Source organism: Sinocyclocheilus anshuiensis, unplaced genomic scaffold, assembly GCF_001515605.1.
Source record: "Sinocyclocheilus anshuiensis isolate Anshui unplaced genomic scaffold, SAMN03320099.WGS_v1.1 scaffold1671, whole genome shotgun sequence".
Taxonomy (NCBI): Eukaryota; Metazoa; Chordata; class Actinopteri; order Cypriniformes; family Cyprinidae; genus Sinocyclocheilus; species Sinocyclocheilus anshuiensis.
The window spans coordinates 105,592-132,420 of NW_015549701.1; the positions used below are offsets into that span (position 1 = coordinate 105,592).

The following is a 26,829-nucleotide window of genomic DNA, read 5'->3' on the forward strand; positions in this document are numbered from 1 at the left end:
GCAGTGGGCAGCCATTTATGCTGCGGCGCCCGGGGAGCAGTTGGGGGTTCGGTGCCTTGCTCAAGGGCACCTCAGTCGTGGTATTGAAGGAGGGAGAGAGCGCTGTACATTCACTCCCCCCACCTACAATCCCTGCCGGTATGAGACTCGAACCCGCAACCTTCGGGTTACGAGTCCGACTCTCTAACCATTAGGCCACGACTTCCCTAAAAACTCACCCTAGAACGCTCCTAAAAGGTCGAAAGTCGAGACTGGCAGATGCAGAGCATCAAGCTTCTACCAGACCTTCCTCCTAGAAGTCACGACAAACCAATCCGACATTACACTCACAGAAGAATAACCGCTGGATGTGATAACTTCTGATATTTGTACTGGAGAACAACACACAAATACTGTGTAAGAAAATCTTTTTGGTTTTTTTTGCAATGCACTTGTAAGAGTTCACTTATTAGTGTTGTTCACTTATGTTTCATTCTCCTTTCTTCTGTTTGGCTCACAGTCCAGATGTCCATTTAACTCTCTAATATACCAGTAATAGTCATATTATTCCAATTTCTATTCATATGGAAAAACAGTGCATGTGGGTGTGTTTGAAAACAAACGTGATGAATCAGTGATTGTGAAGATCTTTTTTATCATCATTTGGTGCTTACAGTAAAAATGAACTCATATCTAAGAGTTTCACAGGGAATGTGAGAAATACAGATCAAACTTGTGCATCAGAACTGAAGATGAGACAAAATGTTACTTATTATATCGCAAAATGTAACTCTGTTATCGTCCAGCTCGAATCTGATACATGTGACTATATGGCATGAAGATATTAAGATATTATGACATCATGATTTTCTTTAAAGCTGCTTTGAAATGGTGCATGCGTTGGGGAATGAGCTATAGAAATCAATGTAACTTGACTTGATGTTCAATTAAACGCTGAGTGATATAATGCATCATCCTCAATCTCTGGCCATCATATCACACACATTGAGGCGGATGCATATTTTCATCATCCTCATCCTCCTTTGTGCATCGTTCCTATGGCAACGTGATACGGATGGAAGCTGTGAATGGAGCCGCAGCAGCGTTTTGCCCTCGTTCTGTCACTTTTGCTGCTGAATCCTGATGCTTCATTACAATCCTGCTGGAAACACACACACACACACACACACGTCTTGCATGATGAATGAGAGCGGCTTATGAAATTAAGTATGCCATCACAGCAGCTGGTGGTTACACACACACACACACGCACTCACACACACACTCGCGCACACACACACTCACACACACATGCACTCACACACACACACACACACACACACACGGCGCGTTCTGAAGTCCCTCCACATGAAGCTCCTCCAGGGAATGAAATCAATAGCTTTATATTCCTGCAGTCAATGAATGGCCCTGCGGCTCTGACTAACAGACGCAAATAAACACTCAACAGGAATTAGTTAAAGGGCAGCAGTATTCAGACGGCAGACACACTTCATAGAAATAAGAGACTGACACACGTCAGAGGTGAAACACACTCACACACAGACTGATGGCATTCTGCAGAACAGCTTGAGCAGCTTTTACTTCTGTAGAGGTCACGCTGAACCTGAGAAGAAGAACACGGTTACACCGCCGTTAATTAAATATGAACGTACTAACTGTTTTACTCTCATCTTTCTGCATTTCTCCACAGATTCAGCAGAAACTACTACTGTAACTCCATCATATTTAAAGCACGATGTGAACGAGAGCCTCCTAAAAGACCAACGTTATCCTCCGTTATCCTGAGCAACAGGAACACATCTCTCCTCCTTCCTGTTAGATTTTCATTCAGAGTGAGTTTTTGTGGATGTGACATGCTGTAGTTTCACAGGTTATTATTTCTGAGGTGTAGGAAACGTTCTGCTCTGGTGGCATCATTTGCATTTGGCAGACGCTTCATCCAAAGAGACTGTATTGAAGATATATATACGTTTGATCAGTTCGTGCAATCCCTGCGAAGCAAACCCATGACTATATGACCCATGTTCTGTGTTTGAGCTACAGGAACACATTTATTGTCTGTTATCACAGAAACTGCATTTATGCTCTGACTTGTTTCCTAGTCTAGCTTTCTAATAAATCTGGCATTGTACACTATATGATTGTTGGCTCTGTAACAGATTGCTTATGTTTTTCTATTGAATGTCGTTTTTGATAGAAACGTCTCCTAAATGCATAAATGAAAATGCTACTTAAAAGCCAAATCGTGGTTGCTGTTTCTAAAAGGATCACCACAAATCTTTAACATTGCACATGCTAACTTTCACTGACAGGTTTGGGTTGTTCTTATAGTCGCATCGTTCTGTAATTACATCCATGTGTGTGTGTTCATCTGCGTGCATGTCCTGGCATGAAAATTGCGCTTTGATTTGGTGCTGACATGAAAATTGGATAAGATTCGCAGCCCTGCATCTAATGTGGTTATGAATAGAGACCAGTCTGACTCTTCTCGTGTGTCAGGAATCATGATCACTGGAGGATTTTCACACAAACTCGTCTACTATTCCACTGTAGTCAGTGAGTACTGAAAAAACGACAGCTGAAATTCTCAATTGTTTTGTCAGACTGAAACAATTCAGAAAGGTTTGAAGGGGGGGGTAGTTCTGCCAGAGAAAGATAAAACTGAAGACTAATGAACATCCTTTATGTTGCCTGAGGAAAACACATTGATCTGCCCTGGACTCAGTGAGTTTTTCCTGCAGCGGATTCAGTGCAGAACTATGAATAATGGAACAATGGAATGAACAATGGACATGTAAGCTCATTAATAAATCAAACTCGATTAACAGGACTGCCATTGATACCCAAGAGCTCGTTTTTACCTTTAAGTGTTTCTGGAAAGGTTTATATTTTCAAGTCTGAGAAGCGTCTCTTGGCTGGAAAACGGGACATTTATTGGAGGTCATGTGTGATGTTTGGCTTGATGGCTGTGCGTTTTTCAGCACACCTGTTGAAGATAAACATGTAGATAATATTCATTATAGTAGGCTAATTAAATGAAATTAAAGTGAACCAATGAGACTCATCAAACTAAGATTAAGTGGCATTTGGGGACCTAATTATCCCGCGTGATGCATTTGATTTTTTAATACAGATGTTTTTTCAGAATCACTCCAGAGACGAGAGCACAGATGTACAGCCTTTTCAGTAAAGGTGTGGAATAACTAATGAATAACGTCCCACAGCGGCTGGTTATTAAACCCATGGCTGTAAATCTACAGCACGTTTACAGCAGACTCCATCAAAGTGTCAAGACTGAATCGACCTCTTTTTATTTTATGTCACGGTTATATGCATGTCATTTGTTGTCATCTTTCTCTCTGCAGGTTGTATCAGTAAATATCAGCTCATCTCAGTGCTAGCGCGTTGGGTTATAAATAAAATTAGCATGTAAAATTCTCTAACATCATTAAGGTGCCTGTCCCGCTGAGTTATAATTACTCCAAATGAAGGCCAGAGAGGGAGAGCGTCACATTCAGCGCCGCTGTTCATTTGTTCATTTTCCCTGTTCTTGCTGTAATCAATCATCACTGAATGACGGCCGCTTGTCCACAGCATCCCATCGAGCCGGAGAGACCCTCTGGATGGAGGAAAATAACGGATCTCAAATGAGATCAAAGTGCCGCAGATCAATGGCTGATCCCTGTCCTCTAATAAGCTGAATGAAAAGCTGTTTCATGGCAGATGTTGTGCTGGTTATGAAACACACTCAAATGAAGTTGGATATATTGACTCTATGAAAAGATTGAATTGTTTTTACAGTCCCCTCATGGTTTTATCCTAATGTATTGGAGATTTTTCACAGACGGCCCTGTTTTTCCAGCGAGAGCGAGGTTATCAGTGTTTACATCCAGACGTGTGCCGGAGCTGCGCCGGAGATATTAAGAGATGCAGCACATGATGCTGCCCTGTGCTTGGAGACGTGTGCCAAGAAATCATTTCCCCTGCTAGGACAGCGATTCCTTCAGTGAGAGTCGACAATTTAGAGGCCCAAATAACATTTAATTGGGCCTTTGGGTATAAAGGTACAGCTGAAATACCCTGGTGTCGTGCTAGGGATCAAACCGTTCATTAAAACATATCATGAGAAATCTTTTAGAAACAAAAATTCTCTCCACTATCAAGAAGAGCATGAAAACTAAGGCTGTGCTAAGAATAGCACACTAGTTTTTCCACACCTATAGTATGAATACTGGGCTGTTGCTCAATTTCAGACATGTAGAGGTCAGACAGTCATGTTCTACTTACAGCTGCTGTAGTCGTTTAAAGGCACAGCAGCAGGAAAACAGCCTCTTTAATTGTCAGGATCAGAGAGCAGGTAAAACATGCTCATGACACATTAAATCATGACTGACAAAGATTATGATATGAGCCCATGTTTAGAGTTCAGACAGTTCAGAAAGTCTAACTCCACTAGTCTTGATGCTCGTTTAAAATAGCTGTAGTTTAGTGATGAGTGATCCTTGTTAGATGAAGGTGATGATGGGTAGAGTTCAGTGATGTTTATGTGTGTAGTTAGTTGATGAGTTTAGTTTAGTTCAGTGATGTTTATATGTGTAGTTAGTTGATGAGTTTAGTTTAGTTCAGTGATGTGTATGTGTGTAGTTAGGTGATGGGTGGAGTTTAGTTCAGTGATGTTTATGTGTGTAGTTAGGTGATGGGTGGAGTTTAGTTCAGTGATGTGTATGTGTGTAGTTAGGTGATGGGTGGAGTTTAGTTCAGTGATGTGTATGTGTGTAGTTAGGTGATGGGTGGAGTTTAGTTCAGTGATGTGTATGTGTGTAGTTAGGTGATGGGTGGAGTTTAGTTCAGTGATGTGTATGTGGTGTGTAGTTAGTTGATGAGTTTAGTTTAGTTCAGTGATGTTTATATGTGTAGTTAGGTGATGGGTGGAGTTTAGTTCTTTGATGTTTATGTGTGTAGTTAGGTGATGGGTGGAGTTCAGTTCAGTGATGTTTATGTGTGTAGTTAGGTGATGGGAGGAGTTCAGTTCAGTAATGTTTATGTGTGTAGTTAGGTGATGGGAGGAGTTCAGTTCAGTAATGTTTATGTGTGTAGTTAGGTGATGGGAGGAGTTCAGTTCAGTAATGTTTATGTGTGTAGTTAGGTGATGGGAGGAGTTCAGTTCAGTAATGTTTATGTGTGTAGTTAGGTGATGGGAGGAGTTCAGTTCAGTAATGTTTATGTGTGTAGTTAGGTGATGGGAGGAGTTCAGTTCAGTAATGTTTATGTGTGTAGTTAGGTGATGGGAGGAGTTCAGTTCAGTAATGTTTATGTGTGTAGTTAGGTGATGGGAGGAGTTCAGTTCAGTAATGTTTATGTGTGTAGTTAGGTGATGGGAGGAGTTCAGTTCAGTAATGTTTATGTGTGTAGTTAGGTGATGGGAGGAGTTCAGTTCAGTAATGTTTATGTGTGTAGTTAGGTGATGGGAGGAGTTCAGTTCAGTAATGTTTATGTGTGTAGTTAGGTGATGGGAGGAGTTCAGTTCAGTAATGTTTATGTGTGTAGTTAGGTGATGGGAGGAGTTCAGTTCAGTAATGTTTATGTGTGTAGTTAGGTGATGGGAGGAGTTCAGTTCAGTAATGTTTATGTGTGTAGTTAGGTGATGGGAGGAGTTCAGTTCAGTAATGTTTATGTGTGTAGTTAGGTGATGGGAGGAGTTCAGTTCAGTAATGTTTATGTGTGTAGTTAGGTGATGGGAGGAGTTCAGTTCAGTAATGTTTATGTGTGTAGTTAGGTGATGGGAGGAGTTCAGTTCAGTAATGTTTATGTGTGTAGTTAGGTGATGGGAGGAGTTCAGTTCAGTAATGTTTATGTGTGTAGTTAGGTGATGGGAGGAGTTCAGTTCAGTAATGTTTATGTGTGTAGTTAGGTGATGGGAGGAGTTCAGTTCAGTAATGTTTATGTGTGTAGTTAGGTGATGGGAGGAGTTCAGTTCAGTAATGTTTATGTGTGTAGTTAGGTGATGGGAGGAGTTCAGTTCAGTAATGTTTATGTGTGTAGTTAGGTGATGGGAGGAGTTCAGTTCAGTAATGTTTATGTGTGTAGTTAGGTGATGGGAGGAGTTCAGTTCAGTAATGTTTATGTGTGTAGTTAGGTGATGGGAGGAGTTCAGTTCAGTAATGTTTATGTGTGTAGTTAGGTGATGGGAGGAGTTCAGTTCAGTAATGTTTATGTGTGTAGTTAGGTGATGGGAGGAGTTCAGTTCAGTAATGTTTATGTGTGTAGTTAGGTGATGGGAGGAGTTCAGTTCAGTAATGTTTATGTGTGTAGTTAGGTGATGGGAGGAGTTCAGTTCAGTAATGTTTATGTGTGTAGTTAGGTGATGGGAGGAGTTCAGTTCAGTAATGTTTATGTGTGTAGTTAGGTGATGGGAGGAGTTCAGTTCAGTAATGTTTATGTGTGTAGTTAGGTGATGGGAGGAGTTCAGTTCAGTAATGTTTATGTGTGTAGTTAGGTGATGGGAGGAGTTCAGTTCAGTAATGTTTATGTGTGTAGTTAGGTGATGGGAGGAGTTCAGTTCAGTAATGTTTATGTGTGTAGTTAGGTGATGGGAGGAGTTCAGTTCAGTAATGTTTATGTGTGTAGTTAGGTGATGGGAGGAGTTCAGTTCAGTAATGTTTATGTGTGTAGTTAGGTGATGGGAGGAGTTCAGTTCAGTAATGTTTATGTGTGTAGTTAGGTGATGGGAGGAGTTCAGTTCAGTAATGTTTATGTGTGTAGTTAGGTGATGGGAGGAGTTCAGTTCAGTAATGTTTATGTGTGTAGTTAGGTGATGGGAGGAGTTCAGTTCAGTAATGTTTATGTGTGTAGTTAGGTGATGGGAGGAGTTCAGTTCAGTAATGTTTATGTGTGTAGTTAGGTGATGGGAGGAGTTCAGTTCAGTAATGTTTATGTGTGTAGTTAGGTGATGGGAGGAGTTCAGTTCAGTAATGTTTATGTGTGTAGTTAGGTGATGGGAGGAGTTCAGTTCAGTAATGTTTATGTGTGTAGTTAGGTGATGGGAGGAGTTCAGTTCAGTAATGTTTATGTGTGTAGTTAGGTGATGGGAGGAGTTCAGTTCAGTAATGTTTATGTGTGTAGTTAGGTGATGGGAGGAGTTCAGTTCAGTAATGTTTATGTGTGTAGTTAGGTGATGGGAGGAGTTCAGTTCAGTAATGTTTATGTGTGTAGTTAGGTGATGGGAGGAGTTCAGTTCAGTAATGTTTATGTGTGTAGTTAGGTGATGGGAGGAGTTCAGTTCAGTAATGTTTATGTGTGTAGTTAGGTGATGGGAGGAGTTCAGTTCAGTAATGTTTATGTGTGTAGTTAGGTGATGGGAGGAGTTCAGTTCAGTAATGTTTATGTGTGTAGTTAGGTGATGGGAGGAGTTCAGTTCAGTAATGTTTATGTGTGTAGTTAGGTGATGGGAGGAGTTCAGTTCAGTAATGTTTATGTGTGTAGTTAGGTGATGGGAGGAGTTCAGTTCAGTAATGTTTATGTGTGTAGTTAGGTGATGGGAGGAGTTCAGTTCAGTAATGTTTATGTGTGTAGTTAGGTGATGGGAGGAGTTCAGTTCAGTAATGTTTATGTGTGTAGTTAGGTGATGGGAGGAGTTCAGTTCAGTAATGTTTATGTGTGTAGTTAGGTGATGGGAGGAGTTCAGTTCAGTAATGTTTATGTGTGTAGTTAGGTGATGGGAGGAGTTCAGTTCAGTAATGTTTATGTGTGTAGTTAGGTGATGGGAGGAGTTCAGTTCAGTAATGTTTATGTGTGTAGTTAGGTGATGGGAGGAGTTCAGTTCAGTAATGTTTATGTGTGTAGTTAGGTGATGGGAGGAGTTCAGTTCAGTAATGTTTATGTGTGTAGTTAGGTGATGGGAGGAGTTCAGTTCAGTAATGTTTATGTGTGTAGTTAGGTGATGGGAGGAGTTCAGTTCAGTAATGTTTATGTGTGTAGTTAGGTGATGGGAGGAGTTCAGTTCAGTAATGTTTATGTGTGTAGTTAGGTGATGGGAGGAGTTCAGTTCAGTAATGTTTATGTGTGTAGTTAGGTGATGGGAGGAGTTCAGTTCAGTAATGTTTATGTGTGTAGTTAGGTGATGGGAGGAGTTCAGTTCAGTAATGTTTATGTGTGTAGTTAGGTGATGGGAGGAGTTCAGTTCAGTAATGTTTATGTGTGTAGTTAGGTGATGGGAGGAGTTCAGTTCAGTAATGTTTATGTGTGTAGTTAGGTGATGGGAGGAGTTCAGTTCAGTAATGTTTATGTGTGTAGTTAGGTGATGGGAGGAGTTCAGTTCAGTAATGTTTATGTGTGTAGTTAGGTGATGGGAGGAGTTCAGTTCAGTAATGTTTATGTGTGTAGTTAGGTGATGGGAGGAGTTCAGTTCAGTAATGTTTATGTGTGTAGTTAGGTGATGGGAGGAGTTCAGTTCAGTAATGTTTATGTGTGTAGTTAGGTGATGGGAGGAGTTCAGTTCAGTAATGTTTATGTGTGTAGTTAGGTGATGGGAGGAGTTCAGTTCAGTAATGTTTATGTGTGTAGTTAGGTGATGGGAGGAGTTCAGTTCAGTAATGTTTATGTGTGTAGTTAGGTGATGGGAGGAGTTCAGTTCAGTAATGTTTATGTGTGTAGTTAGGTGATGGGAGGAGTTTAGTTCAGTGATGTTTATGTGTGTAGTTAGGTGATGGGTGGAGTTTAGATCTGTGTGTCAGGCTGAGGCAGCAGCAGCTCGCGGAGGTTCAGTCGGATTTACCGCTCAAACTCGGTTTGACCGTCGCGGACTTTCTCAGATTAGTTTGTTTTCACTCAGTACTAGTCTGGAGGACTAGTTTAGTTTAGCGATGTCCTGCTCGCACGCTCAGCAGCAAGTTTGTGGGATGATGTGAACGCGATTATCAGCGGAGGATCGAGGATCGAGCTGCGGGAGGATGAATGTATTTCTCCGGCTCGGATTCTCATTTCTGCTGCTCTTCTGCGCGCCTGTTTCTGCTCAAGGTGAAATATCGATATTAATATTTACACTATATATCTCTTATTTCACTGATTTAGTGACGCGGATCATCAGTATCCGTTGCGTTTCTACTGCTGTCAGTCAACTTCATGTGTTGGAGTGTGTAAGATATGATATATGACAGACTCTGGACACATGATTGTTTATTCATCAGTGTGTGTGTGTGTGTGTGTGTGTGTGTGTGTTTAGGTTCAGAATGTGGAGCTGGATGTCATCAACACCACGGCTTCTGTGAGCAGTCCGGAGAATGCAGGTGTGTGTGTGTGTGTGAGTTTATATGAGTGTGTGAGTGTGTGCACTGGTTTAGGTTGTTTATGAGGAGACACAAATTTGTATAATGGCATGGGTATGACACAGGTATTACAATATGAAGGTGGTTTATGGGGACACTACCTGTGTCCACGTAATTCAAAAGGCTTTAAAAACATACTAAATAGTGTTTTGTTTTGTTTTTTATCTAAAAATGCAGAAAGTTTCCTGTGAGGGGTAGGTTTAGGTGTAGGGTTGGTGCAGTGCGATAGAAAATACAGTATGTACAGTATAAAAACCATTACGCCTATGGAGAGTCCCCGTAAACCACAAATGCAAGTATGTGTGTGTGTGAGGACATTTTCAGTGTCCCTGTAATTCAAAAGGCTTATAAATAATTCAGAATGAGTTTTTTTTTTTAATCTAAAAATGCAGAAAGTTTCCTGTAAGGGGTAGGTTTAGGGGTAGGGTTGGTGTAGGGCAATAGAAAATACGGTTTGTACAGTATAAAAACCATTACGCCTTTGGAGAGTCCCCATAAACCATAAAAACAAACCTGTGTGTGTGTGTGTGTGTGTGTGTGTTAGATGTCATTAACCATTTTAGAAACAAATGAATAATTGAATGCTGTCAATATGTGAGAGATTTTAATCTATCAGTAGAAGTCTCCAGAGACTCACATATGTTTTATGGATTTTCTTTAGAAGCAGTTAAAGGTCAGTGACACATTAGTATGGACGTGTGTTGTAAAGCAGGTGTTGTGGTGTGAATTACAGGTGCAGAGCAGGTTGGCGAGGCGCGGCGTGCGATCAGTGCGTTCCTTCACCTGACTGTGTTCACGGAGCGTGTGAAGAGCCCGGGCAGTGCATCTGTGAGCGTGGATGGACGGGCGCTCGCTGCGATCGAGGTCTAGTGTCCTACAGGACTTTATAAAGGAGTATCAGCAGAGATGAACTTGCAGGGCCAGAATTCTTAGAAATAGAACGGTCATGTGAACGGTGGAGGTGTGCTGTGATGACAATAACAATGTGAATCTGTTGTTTTCTCTCAGACGTTCACCAGTGTTCATCAAAGCCCTGCTCGGGAAACTCTACCTGTGTGGAGACCGGAGGAGGAGGAGGAGGAGGAGGAGGATGTGTCTGCCTTTGTCCTCCTGGATTCACAGGGGATAGCTGCCAGCTGAAGAAAGGACCGTGTTCAGTGAACGGGTAACACTGATTCTAGTTAAAACAGAGACGGGATGACAGACCATTTCCTCGGTTAAACGTTTGTGGATTGAAAAACTAGAAAATATCGCTCACATAAAGCTGCTGTTGACATGAGATCATCCAGCTCTGCCATTAATTACTAACCGCATTGATCATCCTTATTTGACCTTTACAAAGAAATCAAATGCTCACTAATGCTAGATCAATTGATCACGCATGTACACCTCTGATTAGATGAGACAAACAGTATCTTTACTTTACACTTAAACATGTCTGAACTTCATTGCATTGGATACAAAATATCAAACCAAGTTGTATTTGTGCTCAAATGATGCTGAAGTTGAACTACCTTCATTTTATTTTGAACTGATTTTTAAAGGGTGTATGACGTCAGTTCTCCTCACATGAACAAATTAACATGTTACATAAAGGCATCCAACCAGAAGGTCAAGTCACCTTTATTTCTATAACATTTTATACAATACAGATTGTTTCAAAGCAGCTTCATAGTAATAAACAGGAAAATACCAGAATCAGTGTTACAATCTTCATGAAATATGAGACAAACTCTATTTCAGCTGTAAAGCTACAGAATACAACAGAGTCATTATTCAGATCATTTCAGTTCAAATTTTGTTCTTGAACTGAATTAAAAAAAATTCAATGAAGCAATGTTTATTGCTTCATTTTCAAAGTTAACAAACTACATTTTGTGAAATATTTTAATTAAAAAGTGTCACTTGTTTTGATATTTTGATATATAATGCAAAGACATATGTGTCCCTGCAGCACAAAAGCAGTGTTAAGTCGCTGGGGTATATTTGTAGCAATAGCCAACAATACATTGTATGGGTCAAAATTATACATTTCTCTTTTATGCCAAAAATCATTAGGATATTAAGAAAAGATCATGTTCCATGAAGATATTTTGTAAATTTCCTACCGTAAATATATCAAAACTTAATTTTTGATTAGTAATATGCATTGCTAAGAACTTCATTTGGACAACTTTAAAGATGATTTTCTCAATATTTAGATTTTTTTGCACCCTCAGATTCCAGATTTTCAAATAGTTGTATCTCAGCCAAATATTGTCCGATCCTAACAAACCATACATCAATGGAAAGATTATTTATTCAGCTTTCAGATGATGTATACATCTCAATTTCGAAAAATTGACCCTTATGACTGGTTTTGTGCTCCAGGGTCACATTTATTAATTGTGGTCTGACTGTCTAAATTAAGCTAAAATAAGGAAACTGGATGGAGATGTGCAGCTGTTAAGCGTTTGCATAAAGCGTCAGAAAGCTTGTGTGTTGGTGAAACTCTGATGTGTTTCCTCTCATCCGCAGCTCTCGCTGTCAGAACGGAGGAACCTGCGTGAACACGAGTGGCTTTGACAGCCGTTGCTCCTGCCTCTGTCCACCTGGATTCACTGGCGCTGTCTGTGAGATGGAGCTTGACGTCTGCGAGCCCAATCCGTGTGTGAACGGCGGCAGATGCGTCCGTCGTGACCCGACTTACACCTGTGTCTGCCCGCACAGATTCACCGGCCCGTCCTGTGAACTCCATATCAGCAAGCTCAAGCCCAAAGCGGGAGGTCCGGGTCACTATGCCGCAGCAGCTCACGCTTTCCACAAGCTGCTGCGTCCGCCCGAGCGTGAGCCACTCCAGCCATCCGATCCTCTGGTCACCCGCAGCCAGATCATCTGCTTCTCCGTCCTGGGTCTCCTCACCTGTCTGGTGGTCCTGGTCACGACGGGCATCGTCTTCTTTAACCGCTGTGAGACGTGGATGGCGAACGCCAAGTACAGCCAGCTGGTGCGACAGCAGAGAGATCGGCAGAGAGAGCAGCATTCGCTCAACATCATCCTGCCGGAGAAAATCAAGCTGAGCAACTACAGCAAGCATTACACGACCATATGAAGCGGATCCGTGCGTCTGGACGACAGAAACCCAGAGAGAGGTTTGGTGCTTCGGTCTCTCGTGTGAAAAAGAGAAGATGAAAAACAGCTGTAGGATTGTTGGAATACATGCATATATCAAGCGGACAACACTCACGGCTCTCTCTCATTCAGAAGGCCGGTGAAATAAATGGTTTTCACTCATCTCTAGTTACCATCAGTGCGTGAGTTCAGTGATTGTGATATTGTGATATACCTGGTTTAACGGTGGTGAACGGATGAACGGTTCACCACGGCGTGTTACGACTCGAGCGCTGCTGAAGAGCTGGCCGTTATCGACATGTTTTCATCACCTGAGCATTTCGTAAACGTTACTTTTCATGCACATATTTACATGTGAACAAATGATTAATGTAGCACTAAATAAACCATTGTTTTCAACTTCATGAACAATGTACACTGTTAATACTCCTTCTGAATTGATGCTGTCTTGGCAGTATGGTATCTTTTTTTTTAAATACGGGGTTTCTGTGGGCCTTTAAAACTCTTAAATTCATAAAGTCATGGAATTAAATGTTGCATGCACTGCAAAAAAATAAACATCTTCCTCTATTTTTGTTTTACAGTACAAATATCTGAACATTCTTAAATCAATTTACTGCAAATGTAAACTGTCTTGTTTTACACTTGTTTTTACTGACAGATATTTGTGCTTGTTTTTATCATAAACTTACTTCATTTTGATCACTTTCACATAAAACAGGACTTCTTATCTTCTGGCATGACATTATGACATTAGCCATTTGAACTGGAAAGCAAGAAAACGTGTTTTCTTGAATTTATTCCTTATATTTTCTTGGTCTCAAGCAGGTCTTAAATTTACCTTCATATTTCATAAAGCCTGCAGAAACCCTGTAACGACTCTTATAAATTAAACAAGATAATGACCTTCACAACAGCTGATATTTCTTGTAAATCTCGATGTGTATTGATTATGTATTGTGTTGATCTGTAGATTGTCAGGTGACGGTCTTTGCTGCCATCTACGGGTTACACTCGGAATAACGTTAAGGGACGTGTTTCACTTTGTTTTCGTGCTCACCTTTGAACGTTAAATAGCTCAGAATCAAATAAAAACGTTTGTCGCGGCTACATCATAAGATTTCTTCCGGTCCCTCTAACTTTTATTCACGCTGTTGAGTGACAGTTTCCTTGTGTTTGGAGCTATATGAATGCACGTCATCACTGCCCATAAACAGCTCCTGCTCAGTGGTTCTTTATGGACAGACACTGAAGAGTGGCAGCAGTAATAGTTAGTTGCATGGATGTTGCCGGTCAGCTCTCTACAATAGAGGCACTTCATCTGTTTCTGTCATTCTGAAGCAGAAGCTTTGATGTCAAGTCAGCTTTATTTATATTTATATACTGTAGCACGTTATACAATACAGATTGTGTCAAAGCGGCTTTACAGTATTAAACAGGAAAATAGTTTCTCAAAATTGCAAGAGGACAAAAACAAAGAGTCATTTTTCCAGCTAAAGTCAGTTGATTGATGATTCAGTGATGTCTTCATCCAGTTCAGCTCTCTTCAGTAGTGTCTGTGCAATCAGTCAAGCGTCCCCAACTAAACAAGACAAAGAAACCAAACCTCCATCAGAGCAGCAGAAAATGGCTGTGAACTCATTGACCCTCGAGTAGAAAAATATTACGCTTTTGTCTCAGGCTTCAGTGAATTTCCAGGGATCACCTCCAAGTTCTGCTTACATAAAAACACACTTTATCATCAAAACCCTGAAGGAGAAAATAAACGTTTAGCTGCACATTATAAAATGCATCATTCCATTCAACAATATAACAGCTTTGACACGTGCATGTCATGCCTGTACAGACGAATGGCACAATGAATTTTTATTTTTTGGTGTGTGTTATTAATATTTTTATTATGTGGTGACAGTTTTGTCTAATAAGCACCCTCTCGCACAACCTCTCATACATTATTTGAAGTATGATAATGAAGTGATGTAAACCACACTAAAATTCCTTAACCGTAATGTTTTTTTAATCGCTTCAGAATTATTTAGGGTCTGAGATATTCTGATGATGATTTATAGGTATGTGCACACATCAGAAAGAGCTGACAGTAAAGCAGGAAAGAAGCCATGTTTACAAACAGTGTTGGATGTGATTTACAGTAAAGATGTTAATGCATCATAATCAGAGAGCTTTCAGAGCCTGTTAGAGTCATAAAGTAAGTTACATGCATGAATCATTCTGGGCAGCTTTGAAGTTGTTGCCTGTGCGATGATGGTGTTTATCACTCAAAGCGAGTGTTTCTCTGGTTGTCCAGTGCTGCTGTTTGTTTCAATCAGTCGGTTTACAGTAAGGTATCTCATCACAACCACTTCAACGTACACCAATCAGTGAGTCCACATTCTCACATCTCAGTTCTCAATGGGTAAATTGAGAGAAAGACCTGCAGATGTATTCATAATCTCTTCTATTATCATCTAAGGAGAATTATTGGAGAGTGTTTGCATTCGTCACATTAAAGCCTTTAACGTTTGTCTCCGATGTGCCTCTGATGAACCTAGAAAATCATTTGTTTCTGGCTTCATCTCATACTTTTGACAAAACCACAGCTAAACGCCTCAATTTGTGCAATTCCTGCAGGCTGTTTACGAAACATATATGACCGAGTGTCCACATGATGCGATTCATGATGCTAATCCTTTCTGGTCCAGCTCTAGCAGATCAGGAAGTAGTTTAGGAATAGTTCAGCTAATAATGAAAATGTGGCCTGAGGTTGAGCACATCTTCAGCACATTTGCATTTTTGGGTCAACTAAAGAATTGTTTCTGTCATTGGGTGGGTTAGTGGTTTTGTGTTGGTAAGTGAAAGGTTGAAGGTTTGATCCAGGAGCTTCTGTCACCTCTGAACAACACAATAAAGTCTCATTAGAAGTAACCTATAACTCACTCAAATGAATGAAGCTCTCTCTGATCCTGAATGGTCCTCATGATCTGAGTTTAATGCAGGTGCTTCAGTCTCAGATGTGTGATTTTAATGTGACCCTCATGGTTTGATTTCAGTGAAAACCTGCTTATGATAAACAAGCAGCCAAGACTTTATTGTTAAATAAGTGATGAAATACAGATACAGACTGAACTGCTCATCAGGTTTCTTACAGTAAATCTACCCTCAAAAGCTTGAAGGTTTGTTTGTAACTATAGACAGATCATATATATATCGACACTGTTTTTATAGTCAACCGGTTGCCAGATTTCACACCTCCTTTCGTTCACACGAGTTCAGCTGTCATCATACGAGCTTGCAGTGTTTGTTCAGATTGGATAATTACTTTGATGAGTAAAATCGTTTCACGGACGAGCACTGAAGAATGTTTCAACCCCAGACCCGAGACAAACCGTGCTATTTCTCTTACTGTTACTGACAGATTTATAATTAACATGGAGAAGCCGGTAACTCTCGAACAAAAACTCAAACCCTTCAGCTGCGCCACCGGCTGCGCTCAAAAACAGGCCGTTCACACTGAACTCGGTTTCGTTCCGCTTCTACTGCGCTGTGTTTATAGGCCTGTGTAAACGCGTCTCGCGCATCAAACGCGTCTCTCAAGTTAAAATAAATGTAACTTTTAAAACCGTGTCTTCCCCATGGACCCTTTTCACATTCCTGGGGTTCTCAGAGGCAGAAGTTGCTATATTAGTGTGTATTCGTTAGTTGTGAGTGCAGCAGCGTTTACTAGTTTACCGTACATAAATACCAATTGGCAAAAAAAATAATACAAAATATAGTATTATAAATGGACATTAAAAATATTAAAATAGACTATTAAACCGCAAAAAAAAAAAAAAACACGTTTTAACCACAAAACGCAGTTAAACTGGTGCACACAGTGTGTTTGGACAGAGGAATAGCTTTATAAAAACATTGTTCCGCACATCAGGTTAAAGCGCTACTGGAATTATGTTCAACCAGATGTATTTGTAGGAACAAGAGCTGAACATGACCAGCGATCTGTGTTGTGGGATAATATTTCACATCCTTTTTGTGTGCGTTTGTAACGCGATCGGAGGAGCGTCAGAGGTGATCGCGAGCAGATGGAGAGACTTCTGCGGAGAATCACATTACCGAGAGCAGACACTTCAGAAGCAGACCGAGTCTGATGATCTTCATCTGTCAGATCAGAGTATGGCTGTTCTGTTAGGGTCAAGCTCTGGATTCGGCTCGGTCTGCATGTACAATTAATACACAGAGGTCTATGAAATGTCCTCATTTAGATGAGCAAATCCACACCGTAACCAGAATATATATATATGTTTATAACGTTGCATCCAGCTCTAATCTGATAAACGCGACTATAAGGCATGAAAACATTTACATAAAAATTAACATCATGATTTTATGTAAAACTGCTTTTATGTGTGTGTGTGTGTGTGTGTGTGTGTGTGTGTGTGTGTGTGTGTGTGCGCGCGTTTTTGTGTGTGTGTGTGTGTGTGTGTGTGTGTGTGTGTGTGTGTGTGTGTGTGTGTGTGTGTGTGTGTGTGTGTGTGTGTGTGTGTGTGTGTGTGTGTGTGTGTGTGTGTGTGTGTGTGTGTGTGTGTGTGTGTGTGTGTGTGTGTGTGCGCGCGTTTTTGTGACAAATGAGGACATAAATTTGTACAATGACAAAGGTATGACATAGGTATTACAAGGAGAAGGTGACTTTTCAGGACATTACTCCATGTCCCCACTTTTCAAAATGCTTATAAATCACAAAGAATGGAGTGTATTGAAATGTGAGAGAGAGAGAGAGAGAGAAAAGAGCTGTAGAAATTAGGGCTGCATGATATATCGTTTCAGCATCGATATCGCGATGCAAATGTACAGTGTATGGGTAACACCAGTGACGATCAGTAACACCAGTGACTCCCATTTTAGATAAACTTAATTCAAAGCTATTAATTTAGTTATTTTGCATAAAATAGCACTATGATTTTGTGATTCTAACTTTTATTTATCATTGTTAATTGTATGGCTAAATTGAATTGCGTGAGGCAAATGGTGGTCACACCAGATACTGACTGGTTTTTCTGCGTCGCTGTGGAGAGCGCATGTCACGGTCGCTTAGCAACGGCAGACACCACGAAAGAAGGAGAAACGCGTTTTTAGGCGCGCGTAAACGGCCCCACAGTCTGTCTACACTGGATGCGACAAAGCGACCGTTGCATGTCATTTTAACTTTGTGTCAGTACGTCATAAATGGAACGAGGCATCAGTTTACTGTCGGGGATTTGTCGCGCCGCATCCAGTGCAGTCAGTCGCACAGCATCACTGATTATAATGGGTTCTATTGTATTTTGTCGCGTCGCGCCGCTCGCGTCCGGTGTAGACACACTGATTTCTGTTCAATTCTGCGTCTATTTGTGCCTGAAATACTGTGCTCTGCAAGTATCCTTGTAAACACAGTTGCTTATGGCTTAGGTGAAGGTAAACAATTGAGAAAGAAAATGGAGGTGTAACAGTATATTGGTTCACAGTAGTTTAATGTTCCTGTTGCTTTCTCTGTCATGAACGTTAATCAAACAACAAAACACAAAGAAAACTCACTTTTGTCGCGTTAACACAGATTTTGTTAGATTTAATTTATAGTGAAAACTATGCAGTGTTATTTTACATTTGATTATTCAATTTCTGTACCTGAATACTGTTAGACTTACCTGAAAAATATAAAGCACTGTTTATTTCATTTGTATCTTTGCTCTGTTATTTATCTATGCTTGTAATTTGTTTATTTCCTATGCTGATTTACTCGCCTACAAAATCACCCCAATCATTGATATTTTTTTTCTAAATAGAGCTATTGAAGTCATCTGATTTTTTATTTATTTTTTCATATTGCAATATATATTGCAGGAAAAAAAATATCGCAATGTGAGTTTTTTCCAATATCGTGCAGCCCTAGTAGAAATGAATGTGATTCGTGTCTTTCACGCAGATGAAGGGAGGTTTAGTTTGTCCTCGTTCGACCTCAGAGCTGTGCGCATGCGCTCCGCCGTCTGTGTCTCACTGCAAACCTGTCCGACAGCTGACGAGAGAGACACCATAGCGCTGTGAGTTATTATAGAGGATCGAGCCAATCACACACACACACACGGGTTGATTGCATAAGCAGCACATACTAAAGCTGCTCATTTCCTCTGAAAATGAAAACTCTGATTTGCTGGAGAGACGGGCGGGAATTTATCTCCCATGGCAACCGACATGTGACGAAATATCAGACACACTTTACCTGCACCAATGGCGTTTGCATCAACACAGAAATACATAGGCTATACAGAAATATATATTAGTTGATCAAAATATTCCAAATGCAGAGACAGAAAACACACATGCAGAGAAGAAAGCGAGCATCAGTTTGACCAGAAAACTCTGAAGTCATCAGTCATTCTGTCTGCGCTCGAGACATCTGCTTGTGTGAAGCCGTCTCTGATGTGGGTTGTGTTGCTCATGATGCTGGTCAGTGAGTGCACTTCATAGGTCACATGTTAGCCTTTGACCTCCTGGAATCTGGCAGATGTTTGGCAGTGTGTGTGTGTTCAGAGAAAACATGTCTAAATACAGTATATCTAACATACTGAGAATGTCTGAAATGTTGCATTTAAGGATGAAGACTTTACTTTAGCTGGAGAAGATGGAGATGAAGTTTTGTCTCAGGAGAAACACATGCACTGTCATATTATGATGCACACAGCTTGCACAGATGAATTTTGGTGAAATTAAGACTCAAATATGGAAAAGTGACTCAAAGTTACAGTATGAATATGAAAGAAGACGCATTGGCGAATGCTTTATAAGAGCATTAAGTCATTAGGCTCCTCTGACGCATGTTTACTGACTCTCTCAGCTTCAGGTTGCTTGTATTAATATCCTGCGGTTGAAAGCAGATTGCAGTGCGGTTGCAGTGGTGTTATATTTGCATTCCAGGCACGGTGAGAAACTCAAACCCACCGACATTTGGGATTTACTTGGAAATGTTCACTTAGAAATTGCTAGTAAATATCACAAATAATTTCAAAGAAATGGCAACACTGAACTAAACATTAAAAATAGACATTAAAAAGTAGAAAGACTGAAATGGTTTTCTTTTAAAACATGCTCCAGTAATCCTTGTTTTATTTACAACTTCAAAAAACATTTTGGTAACCCTTTACAATAAGGTTTCATTTCTTAACATTAGTGAAATACTTTAGTTAACATGGACTAACTCTGAACAACATTCCTCGACAGCATTTATTAATCTTAGCTAATGTTAATCTCAACATTTATTAATACATTTTTAGGATCAAAAGTTGTATCTGTTAATAGTTAATGCACTGAATGCAACTAACATTAATATATTAATGCAACTATGCAACTAACACGAATGTGAACATTAACAAAGGTTAATAAATGCTGTAATATAAATGTATTAATTGTTAGTTTATGTTATTGAATTAACTGATGATGACCTTATTGTTACCGTATGAGACCTAGTCTTACCAATGATTTTTTAGGGTTCCATTTTTCATATTTTGTCACTTACATGTATTGTGGAAAATGTATTAGTTATGTAGTCATGGCAAAATCAAGGTTTGATGTTTTCAAATGCAGGCAAATTTATGTTTGCTTGTTCAGGATCATTTAAACACTTCGCTTGATTCATGAATTGTGTGTTAAAAAGACAGAACTATTTTTATTTGCATCAATACAGGACGAAGATCATTTATTTGTGTGTCGTTCAGTGATAGTATGTGGCATTTTATTCTTTGTCGTGATTCTTGAGCGAGTCTAGATTCAACCGTGTGTGAAAAGTGCATTGTGTTAGACTGTACAGCAAATGAGCTGTGATTGGACAATACAGATGGAAAGAGCATGTGACGTGCTGTGCTTTGTTTAGTGGTCATGATGGAAATACTGTAAATCTATGAAAGTGTGTGGAAGACTTATGTTTGATCCCTTTTTAAAGAAGACACTTGGCAGATTATTGCTGACATGAAAAAAAAGTTATAGAAGTTTAAGTTTATTATTATGAAACAAGCACAAAAATACTATTTTAACATTTTTATGAAATATATACAGGTGCATCTCAATAAATTAGAATGTCGTGGAAAAGTTCATTTATTTCAGTAATTCAACTCAAATTGTGAAACTCGTGTATTAAATAAATTCAGTGCACACAGACTGAAGTAGTTTAAGTCTTTGGTTCTTTTAATTGTGATGATTTTGGCTCACATTTAACAAAAACCCACCAATTCACTATCTCAACAAATTAGAATATGGTGACATGCCAATCAGCTAATCAACTCAAAACACCAGCTTCTGAACATCGGGCCCCAAAAGTTTTCTGGTGAACGTTACAAACGTCAGTCATGAGGAAAACGAAAGCATTGTTCTTTGCAGGAGAATATGCTTTATAGAAACCATTCTGAAAGATGAATATTTGGCTATTTAGATCAGATCAATTCCAAATTATTACGTCCTAGTATTACACACACTCTCAGAAGTCTCTTTATTCATATTGGTTTATGACATTAAATAAGTACTTTAAGTGATGTGCTCTAATGTAGATAGTCACTGTGACACGAATAAATCAGTGCAGATCTCCAGACCAAGTGTTAGTAGCAGTCTTTCATTTCAGGAAAAACTATAAAAGCTGATGAGACTGAAATGACGGAATACAGGCCTTTCATTCCAGCTCTCTGAGCTTGTAAAATCATGCAAAGCTCTTAAACGGAAGACGAATGTAATCGCTTGTGCCTCATATAATCTACAAATTACCCAACAGTTCTGTTGTACGTCAACAAATTCACATTAACATTCATATTTACAACTTTCAGTTTTTGCATTGTTGCTTTGCAGCATATATTTCATCTGCATGCAATAGTGTTGTTGTACTAGTGAAGCATATTTACACTCTTTCAGGATTTATTTGAATTATTTCTATCCATAATTCTGTTTTCCATGTGCAGCCTTTGCCAGTGAGCCTTGTTATGCATTTATACATTTAGCAGACTCTTCATCCAAAAAACTTACAAAAAAGCAATTTGTCAAACAATAGTCGCAATGAAATGGCCGGTTCATTAGACGACTACAAGAGGAGAAATGCAGAAAGGAGTTTATTTTATTTCTGTTTTTATGTGAAAGGGCATTGGTTGAAGAGTGTGGGATGCGTTGCATCCCATAATGTCAAGTCGCCTTTATTTCTATAGCGCTTTATACAACCCAGAGTGTGTCAAAGCAGCTTTACAGTGTTAAATAAAATAGGGTGTTAATAATGCACTCATCACGCTGTATAAAGTGGCATACGAGAATGACATATTTCTCAGGACGCTACAGTAACGTGTGCATCTTTGTACGAAATGCAGAGCTATCGAGTTAGAGAGAAAAATGCATTTAGATCAAAGAGCCTCGTGACTGTGGGATTATCAGATGATCAGATAACACGCCATCCTTTGTGACTGCGGTTGCTGAGAAACGGCGGGTAGTTCATGTGAGTCGAGCGGGAGCTGACTGAGGGATGCTGGGAATCAAAGTCTGTTTATTAAATACTGTATGAGAGACGCATCTGCAGGATGAATCGGCTGCGGTCGCTGCGATGACAGTTCGCCAGTGACAGCCTTCATCGTGTTTCATCAGCGCTGGACCTGAGCCACCTCAGTAAGCCTGCGGATCACACTGGATGATTTTCCAGCTCGCTGTCCTCGGATGAACCGAACGCTGCTGCCAAGATTCAGCTCAGTTTATAGAAGGTAACTGGGTTACAAGCCAACCAGCACAACAGAGACATAGAGGCCCAGAGAATAAATCAGTCAGTACTGAAGAAACACGCATAAGCACACGGTAAACTGAGAGATCAGACTGGAAACTCCAGATCTGGACGGGGTTTGTTGATGTTGACGGCTCATGCGGTGAAATCCTCAAACACATAAACACTTAAGTAACACACATTCAGCAGAATGAACTCATGGCTGTCAGAAGAGCATTGAAGAAGCTGCTTCCATGGAAACACGATAATCCGGTTTACAATGAAACGCCGAGACAACGCTCCTCAAGTGCCTCATCTAGACACACACTCCTGCTCCTCTGACATGATTACTGATTCACTTTATCCTGATGAACGCCACAATAAGAGCAGACTTTTTTGTTGTTGCTTTCACAAAGAATAGCCTAAGAAATCTCCGATATCTCCACAGCCTGAATATTCTTTGTATGAACTAAGCTGTTTGGGTAGAATCCATTAAGAATTATAAACCAAAGGAACGGGTCATTTCTTCACACTATAGCTTTATATTCAAATAAGAAATGCAGAACACTTCCATTTCCAAGAACAAAAACACCTTTAAGCAATGAAATAAATGACTCATTCATTCAAGCGATTTGTTCAGAAATGTTGATTTACTGACTCATGAATGAATGACTTGTGATTCACAAGCTCCGGATTACATCTGATTGAATTTGGTGCTGTTCTTTGAACACGGCACACAGGGTTTAGATAACTGGAAAACACTTATGGTTAGACAATTTTTTTTAATTTGGCTAATCATGTTTTGGTTTGTATATTAACCATATCATCTTAAATCATCTTGAGTAACTCTGTCCTAAGGGTACAAATCTAAATCTGAAGTCTAATTCGATAGCGTACTTTATGCATGTGAACAGTAGTGCTTAAGTAGTTAAGATTCTGTGTAAAGACGTAATGCAGCATAAAAGCCAGACTAAATAATGCCTGCTCTGACCCGCCTCAGCCCCAGCATCAGTACTGTATAAAGGTGTAAATGCATTTATGCCACCTCTGAGCAGCATCTGAAAGACACCTGAATGCCACTTCAGAAACGCTTCTTTAACTGCACTTTTTCATTCATCACTACTGAAAGTATTGAGACTAAAAACTGCATATAGCGCACTTGAAGTTTAGACAGCTTCGTACTTGCAGTTTGCAGTGATGCAGTTTTTTTTTTTGCATCGCTGTGCATTGAATGCTGAAGAAAACGTTATAACTGACTGAATCTTTTTCACTTCAGTTTCTAGAATTCTTAAATAGTGCATGATTGAAACTCTCGTGCTGCGCGGCAGTGAATGCGCAATTGATCCTCGTAATTTTGACGCCGGCTGATGATCAGAGGCGCGAGCGCCGCCTGCTGTCTTCAGATGATGGACTGACTCTCTCAGACTCGATCAGACATCCGTGCGCTGCTGCAGGTCATGCAGTGGACCGAAGAGAACTTCTGAAGCCATCAAGAGTTTTGATGTTAATAGGAGACGCATTGATTTTAATAACGCACTCCTTTGATCTGCGTTCCGGTCCTCGACGGAGTGACATTCTGGCGTGATGAGCAGAAATATGAGTGAAGTGCCTCTATCTGTCTGTGGTTTATTCCAACATGTGTTTGGAGGCGGAGTGACTGACTGACATGCATTCATCACATAAAAGGGAAGTTGAGCAGCTGAACATCAGAAACTCTTCTGGCATTGATCATGAATACGGTGAAGGCGCTGAGAAACGCGCTCGCCTGTTTAGTCATTCTGCCGCGCTTTCTCGTCGCCGCCTTCGTGCTGTGGTGTCTTGATTTTCTGTGCGTGAGGAGGAGAGTTTTGATCCGTCTGAGGGATGAGGAGGAGGACGAGGACCCTCCGCTGTGCATCTCCGACAGCAGCCGCATGTTCAGCTGGGAGTCGCTCAAAGCGGTTTTCCACGGACACAAGCTGGACTGGATGAAGTCCGCGCGTCTCGGCCGCGACGCGCCCAACAGTGCAGTAGTTCCGCTCGCGGACCCGACGCGCAGACGCGTGCTGGACTTCGCTTGCGCTCAGAGGCCGCTGCTGCTGAATTTCGGAAGCTGCAGCTGACCGCCGTTCATGACGCGTCTCAAGGCGTTCCAGCGGCTCGTGCTCCAGTACGCGGACGTCGCCGACGCGCTGGTGATTTACATCGAGGAGGCGCACCCGTCCGACGGCTGGATCAGTTCCGACGCCCCCTATCAGATCCGCAAGCACCGGAGTCTGGAGGAGAGGCTGCGCGCGGCGCGGCTGATGGCGCGGGAAGCGCCGGGCGTCGCGATAGTCGCCGACAGCATGGAGAACTCGTGCAACGGCGCGTACGGAGCGTATTTCGACAGACTTTACATCGTCCAGGACGGGAAGGTGGTCTATCAGGGCGGCAGAGGACCGGAGGGCTACCGGATCTCCGAGCTCCGACACTGGCTGGATCAGTACCGCACGCGGCTGCGCGACGCCGTGATTCGCGTGTAAAGTGACGCGACGTCACAGAGATCAGGGTGCGAATTACAGCGGGCTCGAGCTCAGCGAATAAGGCTCGACCCCCCCCGATGGACCAGATGTAGAGGGTCGGACAGAAAGTAGCCTACGCGTAATGTGAGGACTGAAATGTGAAGATGCATTTCTGGAGCTCTGACTGATTTTAAATGGTTATTTTCTGACATGGCCTGCGTAAATCCGCGCATTCAGGGACGCGTGTTTATTGCGTGGACGGAGCAAGAACACCCGAGTGTCCGAATGCATGCGCAGAGTTCAGATGAGTGATAAAGTTTACCCTCCTTAACTTCGTGCTGTTGAGCTGAATGCATGACCTGCTAAAATAACCAGAAGATTCACAACAAACACTGAAATCAGAGCGCGCGGCTTACCTGGCAATCAGAAGCTGTCTTCTAACTTTTTATGTTGCATAATGTAAAGCATTATTATGAACTAACATTATGTAAAAATGAATACACTTTTAAATTAACATTACAAAATGAAGCATTTGATCGGTTCCGCCGCGTAATTCGCACCCTGTCCGAGCTGCTGCTAATGTTCGGGGATCCGGAGAGTTTCAGGACTGGGTTTGTCCTCGTGCGTGTTTTAGTGCTGGTCCTCGTTCCGACGCCCCCTATCAGATCCGCAAGCACCGGAGTCTGGAGGAGAGGCTGAGCTCCGCGCGGCTGATGGCGCGCGAGGCGCCGGGCGTCGCGATAGTCGCCGACAGCATGGAGAACTCGTGCAACGGCGCGTACGGAGCGTATTTCGACAGACTTTACATCGTCCAGGACGGGAAGGTGGTCTATCAGGGCGGCAGAGGACCGGAGGGCTACCGGATCTCCGAGCTCCGACACTGGCTGGATCAGTACCGCACGCGGCTGCGCGACGCCGTGATTCGCGTGTAAAGTGACGCGACGTCACAGAGATCAGGGTGCGAATTACAGCGGGCTCGAGCTCAGCGAATAAGGCTCGACCCCCCCCGATGGACCAGATGTAGAGGGTCGGACAGAAAGTAGCCTACGCGTAATGTGAGGACTGAAATGTGAAGATGCATTTCTGGAGCTCTGACTGATTTTAAATGGTTATTTTCTGACATGGCCTGCGTAAATCCGCGCATTCAGGGACGCGTGTTTATTGCGTGGACGGAGCAAGAACACCCGAGTGTCCGAATGCATGCGCAGAGTTCAGATGAGTGATAAAGTTTACCCTCCTTAACTTCGTGCTGTTGAGCTGAATGCATGACCTGCTAAAATAACCAGAAGATTCACAACAAACACTGAAATCAGAGCGCGCGGCTTACCTGGCAATCAGAAGCTGTCTTCTAACTTTTTATGTTGCATAATGTAAAGCATTATTATGAACTAACATTATGTAAAAATGAATACACTTTTAAATTAACATTACAAAATGAAGCATTTGATCGGTTCCGCCGCGTAATTCGCACCCTGTCCGAGCTGCTGCTAATGTTCGGGGATCCGGAGAGTTTCAGGACTGGGTTTGTCCTCGTGCGTGTTTTAGTGCTGGTCCTCGTGTCAAAAGGATCTTGTTGTGCGTAAATGGTCTCTGTATTTTTTGTGAAGGTCGATTTTTAAAAGGTTCGCGACCAGAAGATCGACACTGATGTCTAAAATACAGGACGACTCCGTGTAAATTATTCCTTTTTATCAAATCCATTTCGTAATAAAACTTTTGTTGTGTTGATTGGACGTGTATCTGGTTAAGTCCAGTGAGGAAAGTCAGAAAATCAGAATAGAGATGTTGGTTTCTGGAGATGCACATGCAGCATTTCTCAATTTTCCGTCCTTGAATCCTCTGATTCCCCTTTAAGGTTCACTCTTATAAGTCAAGGTTAAACACAAGCTGACTGTAACTGGCACTGATTTACAGTAGTGATGGAGTTCAGTCTGTGGACACAACATTTAGTAAAAGCCTGTTGGTTTGTCTCTACGGTGAAGAAATGATCAGTGTTGCCAGATCTTAATATCATTATTCAATGCACACAAAACCATTGAATTAAACAAGGCTAATTTGCTGTCTGCTGCAAAACGATATATTTTCAACCAAAAATAAAAACATTTCACATTCACAGCGGTCCATCTCTCAGGAAAACCACGAGCAACCAGAAAACAAGGCCATACTCCAA

General features: G+C 41.3%; 2 protein-coding genes across 2 annotated transcripts; both read left to right on the plus strand.

The window, feature by feature from the left end:
- The first annotated feature begins 8,715 nt into the window (after window positions 1-8,715).
- dlk1 (delta like non-canonical Notch ligand 1) lies at window positions 8,716-12,933 on the plus strand. Its single transcript, XM_016449896.1, has 5 exons — window positions 8,716-9,015; window positions 9,221-9,284; window positions 10,057-10,187; window positions 10,332-10,488; window positions 11,841-12,933. Exons 1-5 carry the CDS (start codon window positions 8,949-8,951, stop codon window positions 12,412-12,414), a joined length of 993 nt encoding a protein of 330 aa, XP_016305382.1. The 5' UTR covers window positions 8,716-8,948; the 3' UTR covers window positions 12,415-12,933.
- A 10,559-nt stretch (window positions 12,934-23,492) lies between these two features.
- On the plus strand, window positions 23,493-25,298 carry LOC107660574 (thyroxine 5-deiodinase). The gene has a single exon (XM_074186907.1). The coding sequence runs from the start codon at window positions 23,907-23,909 to the stop codon at window positions 24,678-24,680; it is 774 nt and encodes a 257-aa protein (XP_074043008.1). The 5' UTR covers window positions 23,493-23,906; the 3' UTR covers window positions 24,681-25,298.
- The last annotated feature ends 1,531 nt before the right edge of the window (window positions 25,299-26,829 follow it).